The sequence below is a fragment of the Eupeodes corollae genome, chromosome 2 (genome assembly GCF_945859685.1).
Source record: "Eupeodes corollae chromosome 2, idEupCoro1.1, whole genome shotgun sequence".
In the NCBI taxonomy this organism is placed as follows: Eukaryota; Metazoa; Arthropoda; class Insecta; order Diptera; family Syrphidae; genus Eupeodes; species Eupeodes corollae.
In genome coordinates this window covers 54,793,373-54,812,211 of record NC_079148.1, presented here as the reverse complement: position 1 = coordinate 54,812,211, position 18,839 = coordinate 54,793,373, and the positions used below count along the sequence as shown (strand labels likewise).

At 30.1% G+C, this 18,839-nt stretch overlaps 1 protein-coding gene across 1 annotated transcript in view; it reads left to right on the top strand.

Moving 5' to 3' along the window:
• LOC129944105 (putative uncharacterized protein DDB_G0274535) overlaps positions 1 to 18,839 on the top strand; it is a 99,441-nt gene that overhangs the window by 30,039 nt on the left and 50,563 nt on the right. The window contains exon 2 of the mRNA XM_056053294.1: positions 10,808 to 11,020. Coding sequence (XP_055909269.1) covers positions 10,808 to 11,020 — 213 coding nt within the window. The remainder of the gene's footprint in view (positions 1 to 10,807; positions 11,021 to 18,839) is intronic.

The window sequence follows — 18,839 nt, the reverse complement described above, 5'->3', positions numbered from 1 at the left end:
TTTTAAAGCCCTTTTTTGTATTCTATTAAAGAGAGTTAAACTTGTTTTAGGGGCACTTTCCCAGATATGCGAATTATATTCAAGCCTTGGGTACGTTACGCTTTAACGACAGGAGACAGCATTGAGTTTTCGAAGCATTAAATTCTACACGGTTTCTGACTCCCCATTGGATAATGCTGTCAAGATCAGAATTAAATGAGCTTATCATACGCTGCCGTTTCAGTTCCACATCCGAAGGACTAGGATGTGAATCTAGAAACGAATATGAAAAGCTGAGGGTACTGTCGTCAGCGAAACAGTTTAATGTGACAGACAAGAGATCATTTATAAATAATAGAAAGAGAGTCGGAGACAAAACGGAGCCCTGGGGGACACCAGCATTTATTTTATTAATTTCAGACTTGAAACCATCCAATACAACTGTATTGAACAGTTAGAAAGGTAATTTCTAATGCAACGAAGAAGAGATTCATCAATAGCAAAAGCACTCATTTTCGATAAGAGAGCTTGGTGCCAAACTCTATCAAATGCTTTTGAAATATCAAGTGCAATAATCTAACTTTCTCCAAAACGATGTAAAGATTTGTTCCACTGTTCGGTGAGATGAACCATGATATCTCCAGTGGACCTTTTGCTACGAAAGCCATACTGTCGGTCATTAAGAAGTTTCCGTTCTTCAAGATATTTCTTATGCTGAAAATAAATCAGCGTTTCCATGACCTTTGAAAGAAGGGACGTTAGTGCAATTAGACGATAGTTTGAGGGGGAGGAAGATTCGCCTTTTTTAGGGACAGACTGGACAAATGCAGTTTTCCATCCACTCGGGAAGAGACCTGTAGGAATAAGACAGATGGAAAAGCTTACGCAATGTTTATGCATTTTTGACATTGAAATAAAATCCAAAATACTTCTGGACTTTATTGCTACTTATCCTGCGATAAGTACTAGCGTACCTTAGAAATCTTCTTTGAAGAGTCATAATAATACGCGTATCTTCCAAAGTCCTGCAGCACTTCTTGAAATATATTATGAAAAAGAGCTAACAGAGATTTTGAATTAAGTGGCCATTTAACCTATAAGCACACACTCTAAGGAATGGTCTGTACCCTTTGCATGCCAAGGCACAGTGTGAGGCAGGCTAAAGAACGAATCCCTATACATAACAGTGGGTCCGAAATTCATCTCGAATTTCATTCCCCTTTTAACAATGATGTCTAGATCAGAATTTAATGAGCTTATCATGCATTGCCATTGAAGATCCATACATCTGAAGAGTAGGGTTGTAAATCTAAAACCGAATATCAAAAGCTAAAGTCTGCAAAGTGGGTTAGTGGATTAAAAGTTCCACATAGGAGATCATTAATAAAAATGATAAAGAGTGTCGGAGACTCAAGAGAACGCTGGGGTGATATAGCTTAAAAACACAACAATTCTATTTACATTAACCGTAGGCGCCTTAAAATTGTAGATCCCATACTGTTTAAAGTGTTCTTATTGCTCTAATAATTCTTTGACATCGTACATCGTGATGGGACTTGAGTTGTTATTCTTTCAAAATAAAAATTCGTTCTACAAATTCTATTGCGCGGGAGTGTCTTCCCTATAAACGTATCTGTCTCTGATGTGATGCATCAGAAACTATCTGCTCTGCACCTCTAGCCTCTAATAAAAACGGGAAATTGAATTGATTAGGCTTGGATAGTGTTCTTTTTATTTTTTCAAAATAGGAAAAGTACATTTATGATGCTGATGCGGCTTTTTGTATGCGCATACTGCACTGCACTGCACATCAACATCAACCAACAAAAAAAAACTGCAATAAAGTTTTTAGTTTAAACATTTTTATAAGCGTGAGCTCATATTTGCTCAAAGCAATTTTCTTATAAATTTGATTTATATTTATTTTTTTTTTTGTTAACTAAGAAAATCCGATTTATGTGATGCAGTTTGGGTTATTATGGTGGTGGGTCAGAGATACAATATTTATAAATATAGATTTTCAGCATTCTATGATATTTTTTGGTTTTGTTCATTCGAATATTTTGAGCACGACCTGCAGTCTATTTGGGATAAAAATAATAATTTTCATGTTCATTTATTTGCATGCATTTATCTAGATACTTTAATGAGCGAATGAGCAGCGATGTAATGCCTATTTAATTTGCGTCTTAACTTTTTTGAAGATATATACATTTTGAGAAGATAAAACATCAATAGCCGTCTTAATTTATTGCATTTCTGGTGTATCTTATAGAGGTTTCCTTTTATTTCTGGTGGTTTAAAATAAAATGCAACGGAGAAGGAGATTTAAAAAATCGGAAAATTATTGGGCAATTAAAGAAAAAGCTACCTATTAAGTAAAATTGTAATAAAACCCTCTGTGGTCTGAAACAAAATAAACCAAAAAACAGATGAACAACTATTCTTCAAAGTTAAAAAATAGGGAATATTTTTTCGTCTAAAACACAAAGAAGATTGACAGCTGCCATTTAAGAAATGCTTAATAAAAAACTAATTTATAAGACACTCTTGTGTTTCGGTTGAAATTTATAGTTTTGAACATTATCAAGCAATTAACTTCAGACAAACGAACAAAAAAAAAAACTGACTGACTGACTGAGGTCAGCAAAATAGAAAGTTCGTAAATATAGGCACCTTGCCAGAAATTGCCATTTCAGGAACATAAATTTAGTGAAAGTTGCCACTGCAACAAATAGAAAAACCAAAAATAGAGCAAAACAACAATAAACAAATAAAAATATATAAATGCCAAAAAACGTTTTATACAAATAATGAGACTTTTTCTTTCGGCACCTTTTTTATTTTTGATCTAAGGTTAAATAAGAAACTATTTTGATATTTAAGGTAAATTGTATTACCTCACTTGTGAAAAACGATAAATTTACTGCACAGCGGACAGAGGCGAAGATGTCAATGTTGAAGATGTCATTATTTGAAATTTGATAAGTAAAAACAACGTGTCCAGGAACGCATTCAGTCACAGTTTGGCAAGATAAGTTTTCTGGCTCTGTCATTTCTTGAAAAGGTGATCACACTTGGTCATCGAGATCTTGTCATTTAAGACCCTAAGATTTTTTTAAGGTCTATGCTAATGCTTGACTCAATGTCGAAATATGATAGAGTTTAAATATAATATTCCAATTATGAATTTGTTTATAACCTTTTCATCCTTAGAACTTTATGTACTAGTACATAGAAGTTTTTTCTTCAAAGTTTTGAGGTTTTCTGAAAATTTCGACTTAGAGTCGTTAAGGTTAATTTCTGTTTTTTTTTTTTATTTCGCTATTTTAATTGAGCCTTGAGACGTGAGAAAAAAACACATGATGTAGTCTTGAAGAACACAAAAACATGTCAAGTTGATGTTATGTAAATTAAATAAAGCGCCTATCCATCTATAAATCTACATAATGTTGCTTGTTGTAGATTTTGCTTTCTGATCTCCCTATTCTTTTGCCTTATAAAATTTAGTCTTTAATATGCAAAAAGCGTTTATAGAAAGGTAGATTGCTTACGTATACCGCTTTAAAAATTCTGAGAAATCTCTTTATTTGTGTCTGCTTTATTTTTATTTTGCATTTCTTTTAATTTTTTTGTTCAAACATCACGCAAATGACTTTATTATTGTAGACCTGATTAAAATCACAAGAGGTAAATATATGTAAATAAAGACATAAAATATTTTGGTGTAGTATTCACATGCTTACAGTCAAATAATGTGAAATTAAGACTTTTTTAGGTTAAGCATTTTTATTTAACTTAAATGACGGCGACAAAATTGCGGGCATTTATTGTTTTTACTTTGATTTAAAAATTACTGTTTTTGCAATTCTGTTCATATAACATTAACAGAAGTAAAGTTTCATTATTTTTGTATAAAATGTGTTTTTTTCTAGGTTAATAAACTCCCCAAAAAAGTATTGCGGGCTTAGATTTGACAATTTCATTTTGAAAATAATACGAATAATTCCTGTGCTATATGATCGTTGAAAAGGCAATTTTTTGATGTTATGTATATTTTGATCAAATTTAATTCTTGTAAGGATGTTTTCGTTATGAAACTAGGCTTATTTTCAAAATTGTTAAGAGCATTATTAAAAAAAGGTTGTCAACATAATCTGATATATACCAAATACAAATCACATGTGTTCCAATGCCCATTGAGCCTTAAGAATGAATTGAACCATATAAGCCATTTAATATGTAAATTAGGTGACACAACGGTCCTTTCAGAACTGGGGCTAGTGACTTACAATAACTCTCAACCATTCCTGTGCGAGTAATCTTGTCAGGGAAGAGGGGGCCGTCAGTTTTTAAGCCGATTCCGAATGGCTGATTTGAGAAAGTACTTTTCATGACAAGAATTACTCTTGGAGGGTTTGTCATCCCCGCAAGAGGGAATACCCGTGAAAAAACTTTGGATGGCACAGTCTCGGTTTGAACCCAACACCTCTGGCATGACAGTCCAACGCACTAACCATCACGCCACGGGTACACCGCCATTTAATAAGTCGTTTTATAAATACATTGTATTTCAAACTATTACATTACTGATAGTTTTAATTTTCTAAACATATAACAAAACAAGAAACTAAATTTTATAAAAATAAATAATATATATAAAATTCTCCCGTCACAGTGTTAGTTGCCATACTCCTCCGGAATGACTTAACCAATTTCAATGAAATTATCATATACATTAGTTACACCTGAGAATAGGTTTTTATTTATTTTTTATATTCCTAAGGGCTATGGTTTAATTGCATCAACATCGCACACGGTGCAAGGACGCTATGTAAAATGAAGCATTGGTTGCTATTCAGGATCTTTGCATTATCATTGCAACCTTACCATTCAGTCATTTCGGTATGCATTCACTAAATCGAAATGAATCTTAGTTAATAGACATTGAATTGAATCGCGAACTACAATATACAATACTGTAGAAATGGCAGCGATTGTTGCTCGCAATGTCCCACTAATGAATGAAGAATAAAGAACCATTTTTGACAACATCATGCTTGTAGTTTAGGCAGGACAAGCTGGATGCTTTTTTTTTGGAAGCAGCAGGTGACACTTGCAAAACACTCCCTATTTCCCTAATTCGGAGCCATAAGTCTAAATGGCAAAATCAGATTTGAAAATATATTCCTACCAAGAATCCATTTATACCTACAGAAGTGCCAATTCAATTCAAACGCCTTCAATTTCCAATTAGATTGGCATTTGCAATGATAATCAAAAAGTCTTAAAGCCAAACGTTGTCTGTCTTGTGCTTAGATTTGAGCACTTCACACGGACAATTATACGTGGCGTGCTCTCGGATTGCCAAACCTTCCAGTTTGTAATGTCATATAATGTTGTATTGTCATCAACAACGAACATGAGAGGTGCAATTGTTGGGCACGAAGACGATTTGCGGTGGACAGCTCTTCAAACACTGATATTTTCACATCTCCTGCAGACCTGGTTTGCTCAAATTTGTGCATGCTTTTTTCGATTGTACGCACTTTTGGACGATTTAAATGACTGAAAAAATCACGAAGTACACAATATGCATTTTTATTTGTACACCCATTTTCTAATAAGCCCGACAAAACTTTAATGCGTGCTCTATCCATGATTAAAATTGAATTAGTCTGAAATTGAAAAATGTCAAATGAAATGCAAAAAAAATATGATGTTTAAGTCTGGTTCACATTCAACATCGCCTTAAAATTTACCCACTCTTAAGAATCACACATTTAATATAAACGAACAAAAAGTGTTCATAAAAAACAAATAATTAATCATTTTGCTAAAAATTTCGTTAATCAACCAGTATTTTCGATCTTAAAAATGACCATTTATGTTTTCATGCTGCTATATTTCTTCAGTTTTACTTCTTCTTCTAAAATAACTCATTACTTTCTTTAATTTAGGTGTACTCTAGCTACTCTAATGGTTTAAAGTAGTTTTTTAACAGATTCAATTAAAATTAGAAACAGGTCTCCTTGACTTTGACAAAGAAAAATAATTTAGCACCTTTGCTTTAATTTTTTAAGTTCTATCACAGCCAATAACTATTCAATTTAAAAAACAAATACTTCAACTAGAAGTTTTAGTATTTGCTATAAGCAATTCGATTGTCATTTACTTTAATATCATGACAAACGGAATCACTTAACCAACAAATTATCTGTCATTATCAAGCCATTATTTTCAAGATGCACAAGCTTTAGCATCTGGATAGAAAATATGCACAGAGCCACGGAATAACTTGTTTTGTTTATCACTTTAACAAGTTAGCTCTTTGGAATTAATTTGTATTTAATTTCGAAAAAGAACGATAAATAATAATTCTTATAAAAACTATTTTTAAGCTGTTGCTATATGTATCGTTAAATAATACTAGATTTTTACATTAGTATTACTTGAACTTACATCATAGTTAATTTTTAAGACACTAACCTACACTAGATCGTGATAAATTGACAGAACTATGTTTATCAGAAAGACTGTAAAGTTACTACTAACACGTAATTTGATTCGTCTGTTTTAAAAAATCGTTTAAAAACATAAATATTTGTGATATTTAATTTCACTTTATTGTGTTAAAACTTTCAAGGTTTACTTATTACTCGCCTTTTTTTACTGTAGGAAATAATGTTTTCTCAATAATTTGCAGACATTATTTTGACAACTGTTTCCACTTTTAAGTTATTGTTGGTATTTCAACAATGTTTTAACTGTTTATCTTGCCCAAAAGCTTTGATATAAATAAATTCGAACATGTTTTTATTTGAGAAATTAATATTTGCTTATTAGGTTTGGTCTTCAAGAAAATTTAGGTGTATCTAGAGACTTTGATTATTGTAAAATTCTCAAATTACAGAACTAAGAGAGCTAGGTACTTAGTTTCAAAGAAAGTTCTGGTGTTTTGAATTGTATTAACTTCCCATTGGAAGTTATTGTAATGGTTCGATTTGTCGAATTGAAAAAAGAGTCAAAATAAAAGATGTCTATGTGTGCGTGTGTCGTACATTCGTACGTTCGCGAAGTTTTTTTCGTCGTCCATAGCTCAAGAACCACAAGAGATATTGACTTCAAATAAATTTTGTTATACACATAATAATGCAGAAAGATGCAGGAAGGGTTCTAAAGAAAATCGCGTTGGTGGTTATTTTACCATATCAGTTTAAAAAAAGGTGAACATTTTGGTTAGCGCTTAATATTTTACGAACCAAATACGCTGGAGACTTAAATTAAGTTATACATAATATATTGTAACGCAATACCAAAAAAATGTATTAAAAAAATCAAATTAACTGTTTTCTTTGAAATCAAGAAAACTGAAAAAAATGTGTCAACTCGAAAATTTTACGAACGAAATGATTTTATCTCCAAAACAATTTTGTGCAACGAAAAATGACTTTTTTAACATCTGGTAAATTTTTGAAAAAAATTAAATTTTTATAAAAAATAAAAACCTAAAAAAACATTGCTCAAAGTTAGTAAAAATTAAATTTCGAATGAAGTATCTTTTCCAAAATTTGAGATTATGGCTTACAACTTGTTTTATATTATAAAAAATATTGTTTTCAACATTCAGTAAAATTTTGAGAAAAATCGATCTAACAGTTTTTGTTTATAAAAGCCTAAAACAAATTACTAAAAGTTCGTAAAAATTGATTTTTGAATTAAATATCTTTTCAAAAATGTATGGCTTCAAACTAATTTCGTCTTTTTGGAATATTGTTTTCAACATTCGGTACAATTTTGAGACAAAACGAATTGGCAGTTTTATTAACAAAAATATATATCTAAAAAGAGCATTACTAAAGGTTAGTTCAAATTAATTTTATTTTAACAAAAATTTGGTTTTTATTGTTGCTTTTTCATAAACAAATTAGAATCTAAGAAAAATATAACGAACAATTGGTAGAAATTGATGTTCCGTTCCGTTCTCGATATCTCCTGAACAATAGAAGATATTGACTTCAAATTAAATTTATTCATCAAATTTGTATTTGTTTATAAGAAATGCTACTAAAATTGATAAAAATCGGTTAACGACTAAAAATCTCGTTCACAATAATAGATTTCGAAATCAAACTATTTCATCATATCCAAAACATTGTTGGTAATTTTTAGTTTTTTAGAATAATTCAACTAAAAATTTTTTTGAACTAAATAAGAAAACATACAAACCTTTAAAGCAAGATAAATCGGCAGACGAAATGGGAAGTTTTCAGTGTGGGTCGCATCACAGCTTTTTTTTTGTTCTATTAAAATTAAAGAGTACATCTTAGTAAACACTCAGACAAAAACGTTAATTTGGACTTTTTAGGTATGAACAACTTTTCAGTCTTAATTTTTGACAGAAGCCTTTGACTGAATTTAAGTCCCTTCTGTTATTTTACTTTGTATCAAAATGGTATAGCAATAAAGATTTATTTGTAAAATCTTCTAGTTTATGTTAGAAATGAGTTTTATCAACTATTAGTCCAGTCAAAAAAGTGTCTTTTCTTAAAAAATGTCCACAGAACTGAAATTTGGTAAATAAGCTTTATTTATGTGTCTTATTTTAAAAAGTTAAACAGAGACCAAAATCCTACATTCTAACCTTAAACTAAATTTGTATGAATTTATTTCAAACTCTGGAGAAGTTTTTACAGAGAAATGTAAAAATACTGTACTTCAATCTCAAGATATATTATATGAGTTCACATTTTCGTCAAAATGGAAACCGTTTTAAATGGTTGATACTGGAGGTATCTGAAATACAGTTTTTTTGTCTTGATAGTGTTTTAATTTGTCTGTATTCAATTATCTTTGAAATTACCACTGTACCATTAGTATTGGATTATTATAGCCAGGTTCCAGATCTGCCCAAACTTTTTCGCTGTTTAGTAAAATATGAATTCTCAATTTAATTTTTATCTTTCGCTGTTTACGTTGCGAGCGAAAATCTATTAGATGAGAATAAAGCTAATAAGAAAATATTAATTAATTGTTTTGGACTGATAGAATTCAAAAAATTCAATCACGTATGAGTTATGACTCGATGACTGATGCTACTCCGATTCTAAAAGTATTTTTTAGTTGTGCTTACAATTATAAACTACCATTTTCGTAGAATCAATGCCTGTTTTTTAATCATGGGATTTGATTTGTAAATCATCTAATAGACGAACAAACGAAGATTTCATCTTAACCACTCCCGTGAAAATTTTGTAGTTTCAATTATTGATTTTGTAAATTTGGTCAAAGCAAAACATACTGAAGATACGATTTGAAACAATATTTTAAATATAATAAATATCTTAAAAATAAATTAAATCCAATTTCATTTGATATTTCGGAAGATAATTACCTCCATGTCGAAAAAATAGTAATCAAAGCAAATATTTCTAAGTGTCTTTAAATCGGATAAAAACAAAATGTATTATATTCAAATGAAAACAACTGTCGGCTCTTTTTTCGTTAATTAAATACAACCAGTAGGTCATGTTGTTGTACTATCAATTAAAATTAGGTCAAAGTAATTACTGCTACGTTCCGTATTATAATTTTGTGACCTTAGACTCGTTTTGACTCAATTATGTTCTGATGGCTCTTAGTGAAAATTGATTTGTGTCGGTGTGTAGGCCTTAGAAAGGTACAACTTAAAAAATTAAATTAGCCCTTTAATTGTTTCGGCAACATCAAAAATGTTTAAAATACATGCATCAGAACATGTGGAATACTATAATAAAAAGAGTTATTATGAAGATAATTAAATCAATATATAGAGGAAACATTCATGAACATTTTTGAAGACAGCTATAAATAATTTAAATATACATGCATATGTACTTAAAAGAATGATTTTATTGTCTATGAAGTTTTTTTTATACATTTTTTAAACTCATCCGTTAGAAAGTAAAAGACTTTTGTGTCTTAATAATGATGTTTGAAGACTTTGATACTTTGAATTAAATGGACATAAGAATTGCGTTCTGAGTTATTGTTCATATTATATCTGTCGATGATGTCAAAGTACGAAGTACCTACCTTAAAAGCAACATCAATAATCAAATGCAATATCAATTTGTCGATAAAAGAAAAAAAGTACTTGTAGCTTAGATTAATTTCTTAAATGAGTTGAGTCATAATATATTGCACACGATTCGTACGTATTGAAAAACAGTTATAACCCAACCCTTGATAAATTAATTTGATAACTGAAAAACACTTTCAATGACATAAATCTTATTAAGAGGTTTTCGAAAATTTCATTGCTGTCTTTTTCAATAAGAGGTTTCATTTTGGTATTAAAGAAAATTATTAATTTTCAAAAGTAAACAATGAACGTTTAATTCTTTGTTAAAAAGAAGTTATGCTATTAACAATGGCACTTGGCTGATATAAAATTATATATAGATATTAAATGGTCACCATTCCTGCGGTTGCAGCATCACAAGCTCTTCATGAAATTTTACATGGCCAATGCACACACATTGGGGTTGTATATATTCGATAACTATACTTATTTTATCATTAAGGTTTTGAATTGATTGTGGAGCGTTGGCCTTATCTTTCAATCGGTTTCAAAGAAAAAACTCTAAAGATGTTAAATCATAAGATCTTAGTGACCAATTGTGCTCACACCTTCGAGAAATACCACGATCAGGAAACTTTTTTTCGCGCAACTACGAAATATGAATTGAGACTGCAATTTTTAATTTTAATTTTTATTTTTATTTAAGACTTGATAAGTTTTTTTTTGAAATTTATTTAATCCTTAATTCTTTCCATTTCTTTTCAGAGTTTCATTTGGCTCATCAAAAGGTTCCATGGTAGAAACATTAGTTTTTGAGACTCCAACTCCCCTCCCAGAACATGCCGAACGTGAGTTTGGATTTTCAATTGAAAATTCAATCAACACGGGCGCGCATTCGATATGTAATAATAACATAAATTCAGCTTGTAGTAGAATAAACTCATCATTAGATGACAGTGGAATTGAACTGCAAGAAGAGTAAGTAAAGTGATTTTCATAATTATATTTTATACTTAAAAAAAATATTCTGTGTACAATTTTGTTCTTTTGATTGTTTTCAAACAAACTCATTCAAACTTACCCTATTTGAAATGCAAACAATTGATCAGATGTTAAATTGCGATGGGACTAGGGGTGTTTTACCGATTACATTTGCATATAATAAACTAAAAACTCTCTTCCACCGTTAAATGCATTTACTTTATGTTGGGGTAACGGTAATATAAGAGAGACAATAATACAAATATTTTGAAAGAGAAATACTAAACTATTCTATTTCTCTTTTTTTATACATTGTAAATTCTCTTTTGACTGGGCTTTTCTCTTTACTTCTAATCTTTTATCTTCTTTAATCCATTCCATTCAAACATTTGCGAAAGAGCGGAATATAAACAATTTTTGTTTTGCTTGTCTACTGTCAGATTAACTAATACCTTTAACAAAGATAAACGAAAAGAAGTGGTGGTTGTGTTTCAATACCATATACATATTTAAACTTGTTCTTCGCATTCACTCTAATTAGAAAAAACCTCTGCTATCTCATATTTCGCCGGAAAAAGACTTCCAGTAATAGATACATACACATGACACAATGGAACGAACGGTATCTATGGAATAGCGGCAGCAAGCGATATAGTGGCTAAACTATCTGACACTGACAGTTGTTGTGTTTGCATTTTCATTCTCGCCGCAGAGTGCTATCTGTACCGTTCGTTCACCGTGTCCGTAACGTGTATGCTGTCATCATCGTCGAATGTCGATTGTCATCGCCTTTGCCTGCCTATTCCAACGCGCATGATTCCAATTCGACGTCGTCTCGTAGTCGTGGTCTTTGTAGATTTCGTACTTCGTCGTCTTCTTCTTCGTTCAATTTAATTTCCATTGGCATTCGCACTGTTCGCCATTTAAATTGTCGTCAATTTTTGTATACTTTTGGCAATATTCGTTCCAAAGAGTTGTGGATGTGGTGTGTGGTGTGCGATTCTGTGATTCCAATTCCACAAAAACATCAAACTAAACACAGATCTTTCGATTCCTGTTTCCTCCATTCCAGGGTGATGTCATAGTAGCAAATAATAAAAAAAAGATAAATATAAATATACATAAAAACGAAACCGAAAATAAAAACACACTCCATATAGGAAAGAACGTGAAATGAATTGTTTTTGAAAAGGAAAACTCTGTTGTTTTTCTAGACCTTGTCCGATATTCGTCCTGATTCTTCTATCCGTGATTGTTCGCGCGTGTCCTTTGACATTTCGAAACCAATTGTCCATAGTTATTATATTATTTTTGTTGTATTGTGTGTCTTTTTTTTTTGCTCCGAATCTTAATCTAATCGAACGAACACCTTGTTGCAATAGCTTGGCTGGCAATAGTCTTTTTCCAATCTAGAAAAAGCTAACCCCTCAATCAAAGATAAAAAATATACCTACTACCTTTTAGTAGATAAATGTTTTGGTTTGTAAATCAAAAGGAAATAAATACAAAAATTATATAAAGTGGATTAAAACGAATTTGCTAAAAAGTGCGCTCGAATACTATTTCCTTCCAAATATACCTAGCGTGAAATCTAGGAAGTGTTTGAAAAAGGTGTTAATTTATACAAATTGGATTGGAATCTCGATTCTAGTAAGTATTTTCCTTTTTTATTTTCTCACTTCTTTTGAAAATGTGCAATTTATTTTTGTAAAACTTATCGTTAGGCAGTGAGAGCAAAAATAAAACAATAAAATACAAAACACTCGATCTAATTGTTTTTGGCCTGAGCACAAGGTCAATCTTATTGAAGAAAGAATCTTTTTTTACTTTCGATTTTTGCTGTTTTACTCAAACCAACAACAAAAATGATGAAATTAAATGTATGTATCTTTATTAAAAAAAAAGATTAAAAGCAAATTCCTTCTATTTACGAGTTTATACGTCAATAGAAATTTGCATTTGGGGCATATTGTGTGTGCACATTGAATCCTCAAGAGGGTTTCTCGGTTAAATTTGGTTTGGGTGAGGGAATAGTACTCGTAGAGTTGCCAGATGATTTCCGAGTTTATTGTACTTGGTGCCTTATGTTATTGTAGCTGCTGTCGTCTTGTTTAGGAAAAAATAGGGTAAATTAACTTCTGTTTGGGAAAGTGCCATTTTGACATTTATAGATACTCATGTCATTAAGTATTGAAAGGAGGACATAGAAATTGAGAATAAATTAATTTTGTTGCGTTTGTTATTATTTGCTGTCATTTTACTATTTTTGGATTTCCTTTTGTCGACAGTTTTAACCTACCTTAAAGAGTTTTTGATTGAAACTACATATATTCAATTCGAGTAAGTGTAGATATACATACATAGATTGCATGTCGTTGAAGTCTATTTTTCAACTTGTAATAAGGGATGAAAGGTGTTGTAAATGCATAGTTAATTTTGTTTTGTTGGTTTTTATAATCAATTAGTTGCACGATTTTTGTTCATCATTAAGTAATTTGTTTGTATAATCAGCTCGAATTTATTAACGTGACCTTAAATTGAATTTCTGTCAAATTTTTAGAGATAGACAAATATTTTTTCACGCAATAAGGCTAATTTTACAGTATGTCTATTCAATTTAACGTCCTAACATGCTTCACCCAAATCACGCCCAAGCACAGTCGTAAAAAAATGTAGGCAATAAAGTTTTATTAATAGTTTAAGAATTACAGTTTAAGGAATATGAATTTTGTGAATGTTGCAAAGACATATTTTGATAATAGATGAGGAAACTAACGGGTATATGCTTTAAAACATTTCTGACATTCACCCAACAAAACAAATTGAACTCGTTTGGCGATTCGGAGGAACTTTTCATAGGTGTGTACCAGTAACATTCCATTTGATTAGGGGCCATTTATAGATATTATTGGTTTTCATCATTGAAACAAATCATGGATATTTTTTGAGAAGTCGTTTGTAGTTAAAAATGTCTGTAATTGAAAAAAATCATGATAGAAATCCACCGACAAATTTTTACTGACAGAAATCTGTCATTGAAACTGTGTGAAATTGGAACACAAATCAGTGGAACTGTTCGTTTTATTTTTGAAAATAAAAATATCAGCTGTTCAAGAAAATTAATTTCTGTCTAAATATAGAAATATATTCTTAGCGAAAAATAACCTTTTTTCTCAAACAAATTGGTGTATGATTTCCGATGGACAGTCAATTCAAATGTTCTGATCTGATTTAAATGATAGCTATAAGTAACTCATAAAGATTCAATTATTTTTTAGTTTGGAAAGTGTAGCTAAGGAAAAATTTGGGAAGACTTTATTTGAACATTTGCACATAATTTGAGTAATTTTGTTTTGCATGCATCTTGACTTTGTACAATTTGAACTTTTATTATGGCAAATATTATGAAATTTCAAAGAACATCTTAGTTTAGCATATGTCAAATACCAGTTCTACCAACTTCAAATCACGAAATAAATGCCCCAATATTAAAATTCACTTGTAAAAGTAGTTATAAAATAATTTTTTCAAACTGCCTAGATTTGTTTACGAAATTTATTGCGTCACAAATCGGTGTTTTAAAATTATGACAAAATTTTGTTAAAGCCTTTAAATCGTACATTGATACAATTTGCTAAATTTAAATTATTTTTGTATCTGATGCAGTTTTAATAAGAGAGTTAGTAAAAATTTGAGATGTTCACAATATGGACCGATTCGGGTGCCTATTCAATCATTTACTCTTCAATCAGAGATTATTTCATACATAAGACTCTAATGTCGAAAATATATTCACATTTCATTAAATTCAATACCCATGATACTATAATAACATATGGTTAAAATTATATATATCTTCTATGTGATTCTTGACGTTTGACCTACTGAATTTCGAAATTTAAAACCATCAAACAGAACTTGTTCTGATCTCTGTCTGCGGCAAATAAATAGACAAACTACATATTACTCAATATCAAACACGTGTTGCATTCTAGTGAGTTTTGTAAAATGATATTTAATCTATTTTTATATAATTTTATTTATATTTTGTGTGGATAAATTAATTAAAATGACTTTTCTTTGTTGATTTTAAAAATGATGGAGTTAAGAAAAAAAATAGATAATTTTATTTTGGAAGCTTTAATAAAATAGGACCATGTAACTTAAGCGGATTTAAAAAGATGTATAATCATATTAGAAAACTTTTCTTCACAGCATGTTTTTACCAAAATAAAGTCAATATATTTTTGCAAACTGTCAACAAAGTTCTGTTTGTTAATAATTTCCATGAAGTGTCACTGCTTTAGGCATGTTCCTATAAGTGTGATTTATGGAATTAGTTGAAATATGTTTAAAATTCATGGAATTTAATTAAAGTACTTATGAACTTCCAAAGCATGTAAGCTGTTACTTGCATAGTACATTTCATTGTAATACCGGCTTCAGTAAAAAGAAAGCATATTCATTATAAATGGTATTATATGCAACTGTCGCAACCTTTGAAGAATAAAAGTGATTCTTTTGCATGTAAAATGTTATAAGCTGGCTTTGAAAGTTGATAGCAAAGAGTATTTCTATGAGAAATGACTGCGTTTTTCTTCTTTGTTTATAATCATAAAAGGGATAATTAGACGAACTGTATACAAAAAGAACTACTATTCCCGCATAGTGGGTGGCCATTTCCATCTTGTGTGCTTGAATTCAGTCTCGTTGTCTTTCCTTATAAGCTTAAATCAAATCTTTCCTTTTATGTACCTAGTTGTTGCTTATTCGATTTTTCATTTCTGACATCAATCTTGATTAAATAGCAAGACATCAACCTATGATTTAGTGCCTGTATATAGGCTTACTTTGATATTTTTTCTACCAATAAGTCGCAGTCCAGATTGTTCCACTTTCAACTAAAAAAAAATATTGGCCTTCAATTAACTTTAAGTTAAAGCCAATATCATTTGACCAGTTGAATTTATGTTGTGTCTAGTCTATTTGGCTTTTTGCCAAAATCATCTGAATAAAAAAAACAAATTCTGGCTAAAGATACCTCTTTGTGTACCTAGAACTCATTCCTGATGATGTGCCACTCTAACCAAACCACTGAAAAAAAATGAGGATAAATTGCATGAGGTAGAATAAATCGTGTACAATGAACGAATGGCCATGGAAAGATTCTCGTTTATCTGACAGAATAATGTTAAAGGGCTTCTTCTTAATTTTTTTTTAAACAAAACAAAACAAAATTTTTTGGCAATGACTATTTAAGAAGAAAAAAAATAAAAATATTGTCTCGATTGAGAAAAAAGACAAAGGTTGATGACACTATATTCTGAAAGTGGTAAAATTAAGAAAAACCATGCGACAGATTTTAAAGCTATCCAAAAGATATAAAATAATTTAAAAAAATAAACAAAACAAGAAAATGTTGCCTATTCTCAAATTCAATTCAACATGAGAAAGACATCATCAGAGGGCAATAACCCTCTTCGAAGATCAAAATGATGACTTAATAGAAAAAGCGATGCCTTTATTATAAAGTTTTATTCAAAATATATTTATTTATAATAAAGGAGATATGAGTGGGCCTGTGATGTGATATTTGACCTTAAAACTAATGAAACATAATTTTGCAATTAAAGGCAAAGTATAGGTATGTTGTATAATCGCTTGTTATTTGAAATTGAGAAAAATTAATAATTTATTCAAATTTTGAAAAAAAATGATTAATGAGGTTTTAAAAAAGCTATAAATCAAACCGATTAGTTTGAGAAAATTTTTATTTAAAAAAAACATCTGAAATCTAAGACTTCCTTCTATAGGCAGGTGCCTCTAGTAACTATACCTTTCTATAAACATCACGATATTCTTATTCTTTTAGTCTTTTCCTTTTTATATTTTTCTCAACATGGGTTTTTATTTTTTGTTGCTATCAAGCTTGAAGGCAGATTGAATTACAATAATAATATTTAATTTATGTGTAGATATAAGAATCTTAAAACAACGACTCAGGTCAAGAAACTATATACCTTCGAGTTTAGCTTCTGTTGAAATAAGACAGAAAGATAAAAGGTAAGATAGTTAAATTATGACAGACACAAATGTCCTCTGTTGTTGACATAACATATTAATGCGTCTATAATTAAGTAATATTGATATACCTGTATACTCATCACACGCAGGGTGATGACCGCATTTTTTTTTTGATTTAATATTTTTTATTCAAGATGATTTCAGAAATAGATATTATAAGAGGTTTTTGCAAAAATGATACAAATGATAATTTTATGCGAACTAACAAAAGGAAATCCATTTCGAGAGTCGTGACTGATCGGCTGAGACTTTTTGAAGCTATTATTACATACCCCTTATTTTTAATCTTGAGATCATAAAATTCAAACAGAATGAAGAAATATTTTAATAATTTCTCATAAATTATTAAAAAGAACTAAGGCGCCAGTTATAGCTACCATTGAAATCGATCCGGAAAATTTTTTGAATCGATATTTGACGGTGCTTCCCTTTGATTACAAATGAAAATTATATACTGATCGATCGGAAATCACACACAAAATGTTGTTGAAAAAAAAAGTGTAATTGCACATTTATTTTTCTCTAAAAATGTATTTTTCTATTTTCCGGTATGCAATTCATTTTCCTCAACAGCTGATACTTTTATGTTCAAAAGTGAAACGAATTATTCCACTGATTTATGTTCCAATGACAGATTCCTGTCAGTAAAATTTTTTTGTTCGATTTCAATCAGGAAATTTTTGTCAATGATAGAAATTTTTAAGGATAGCTATAAACGAGCTGTCAACAAAATACCAATGTTTGTTGTCAATGATGAAAACCAATAAAAGCCTAAGACAGCAAAACTCTCGATAGTTGTAAATATTTAAGAGTGCCTAAATTTTTAATTATCAAATAATTAACAATATTTTGCATCAAAGTTGTCAGGACATCTTGCAATTTATTGCGTTTTTTTATAAATATTTTAATTGATTTTCCCATAGATATCAATTAAAATTCTAAACAATGTTTAAGTTCAAAAAACTTTTCCTTAAAGCAGCGTAAAGCAACATCTTTTAAAACTCACCGGGCCTAGAACAGATTATAAACGAACCTTTTCTGACTTTCATATAAGAGAAAAGGTTCGTTTGTTAACTATTTTATTTCAATAAAGGTTCGTTTAAGAACTGATATAAATTCATACATGTTCAAGCCACTATGATGTGTATGAAGAAAATTATTTTTATTTGGAATTTGCAAATAATAAAATATTTATTAATTAAAAAGTGTTTGAAAAGTAATAAGCTGTTTAGGTTGTATCAAGGTAATAATTACAAATTAAGTTATTTAATAACTCGTTGCAATTAAAACTGACGATCATAAGATATACCCTATTATTAAGCTGATTTTTCGACTTTTAAGAACATTATAAATGTCGGGCTTTTGAACCCAATAGTATTGTTACTGACATCTAAATGACACTTTGACGGAAGCAATAGTTTGAAAAAACTGTCTGCAGGAATCATACTTCATTTCGTGTACGTTTGTAGATTGAAAAGCTAAAGCCTTTGAATTTCTTGAAATTGCTTACTGTTAGTTGAGAACTTTCATTTAAATCGCCTATTGTAACAAAAAACTTACTTATTGTTATAAAGATGAGTACAGTAGCAAAACTGTACATTGCTTTTGTCACTTGGGTAAATATACCGAGCGAAAAATCTTAGCGCTGTTAAGACTTGGGAACTCGTAAATATTGTCACACCTCTCATTGAAGTTCGATCTTCAACACTTAGAAAACCAATTTTAAAATTTT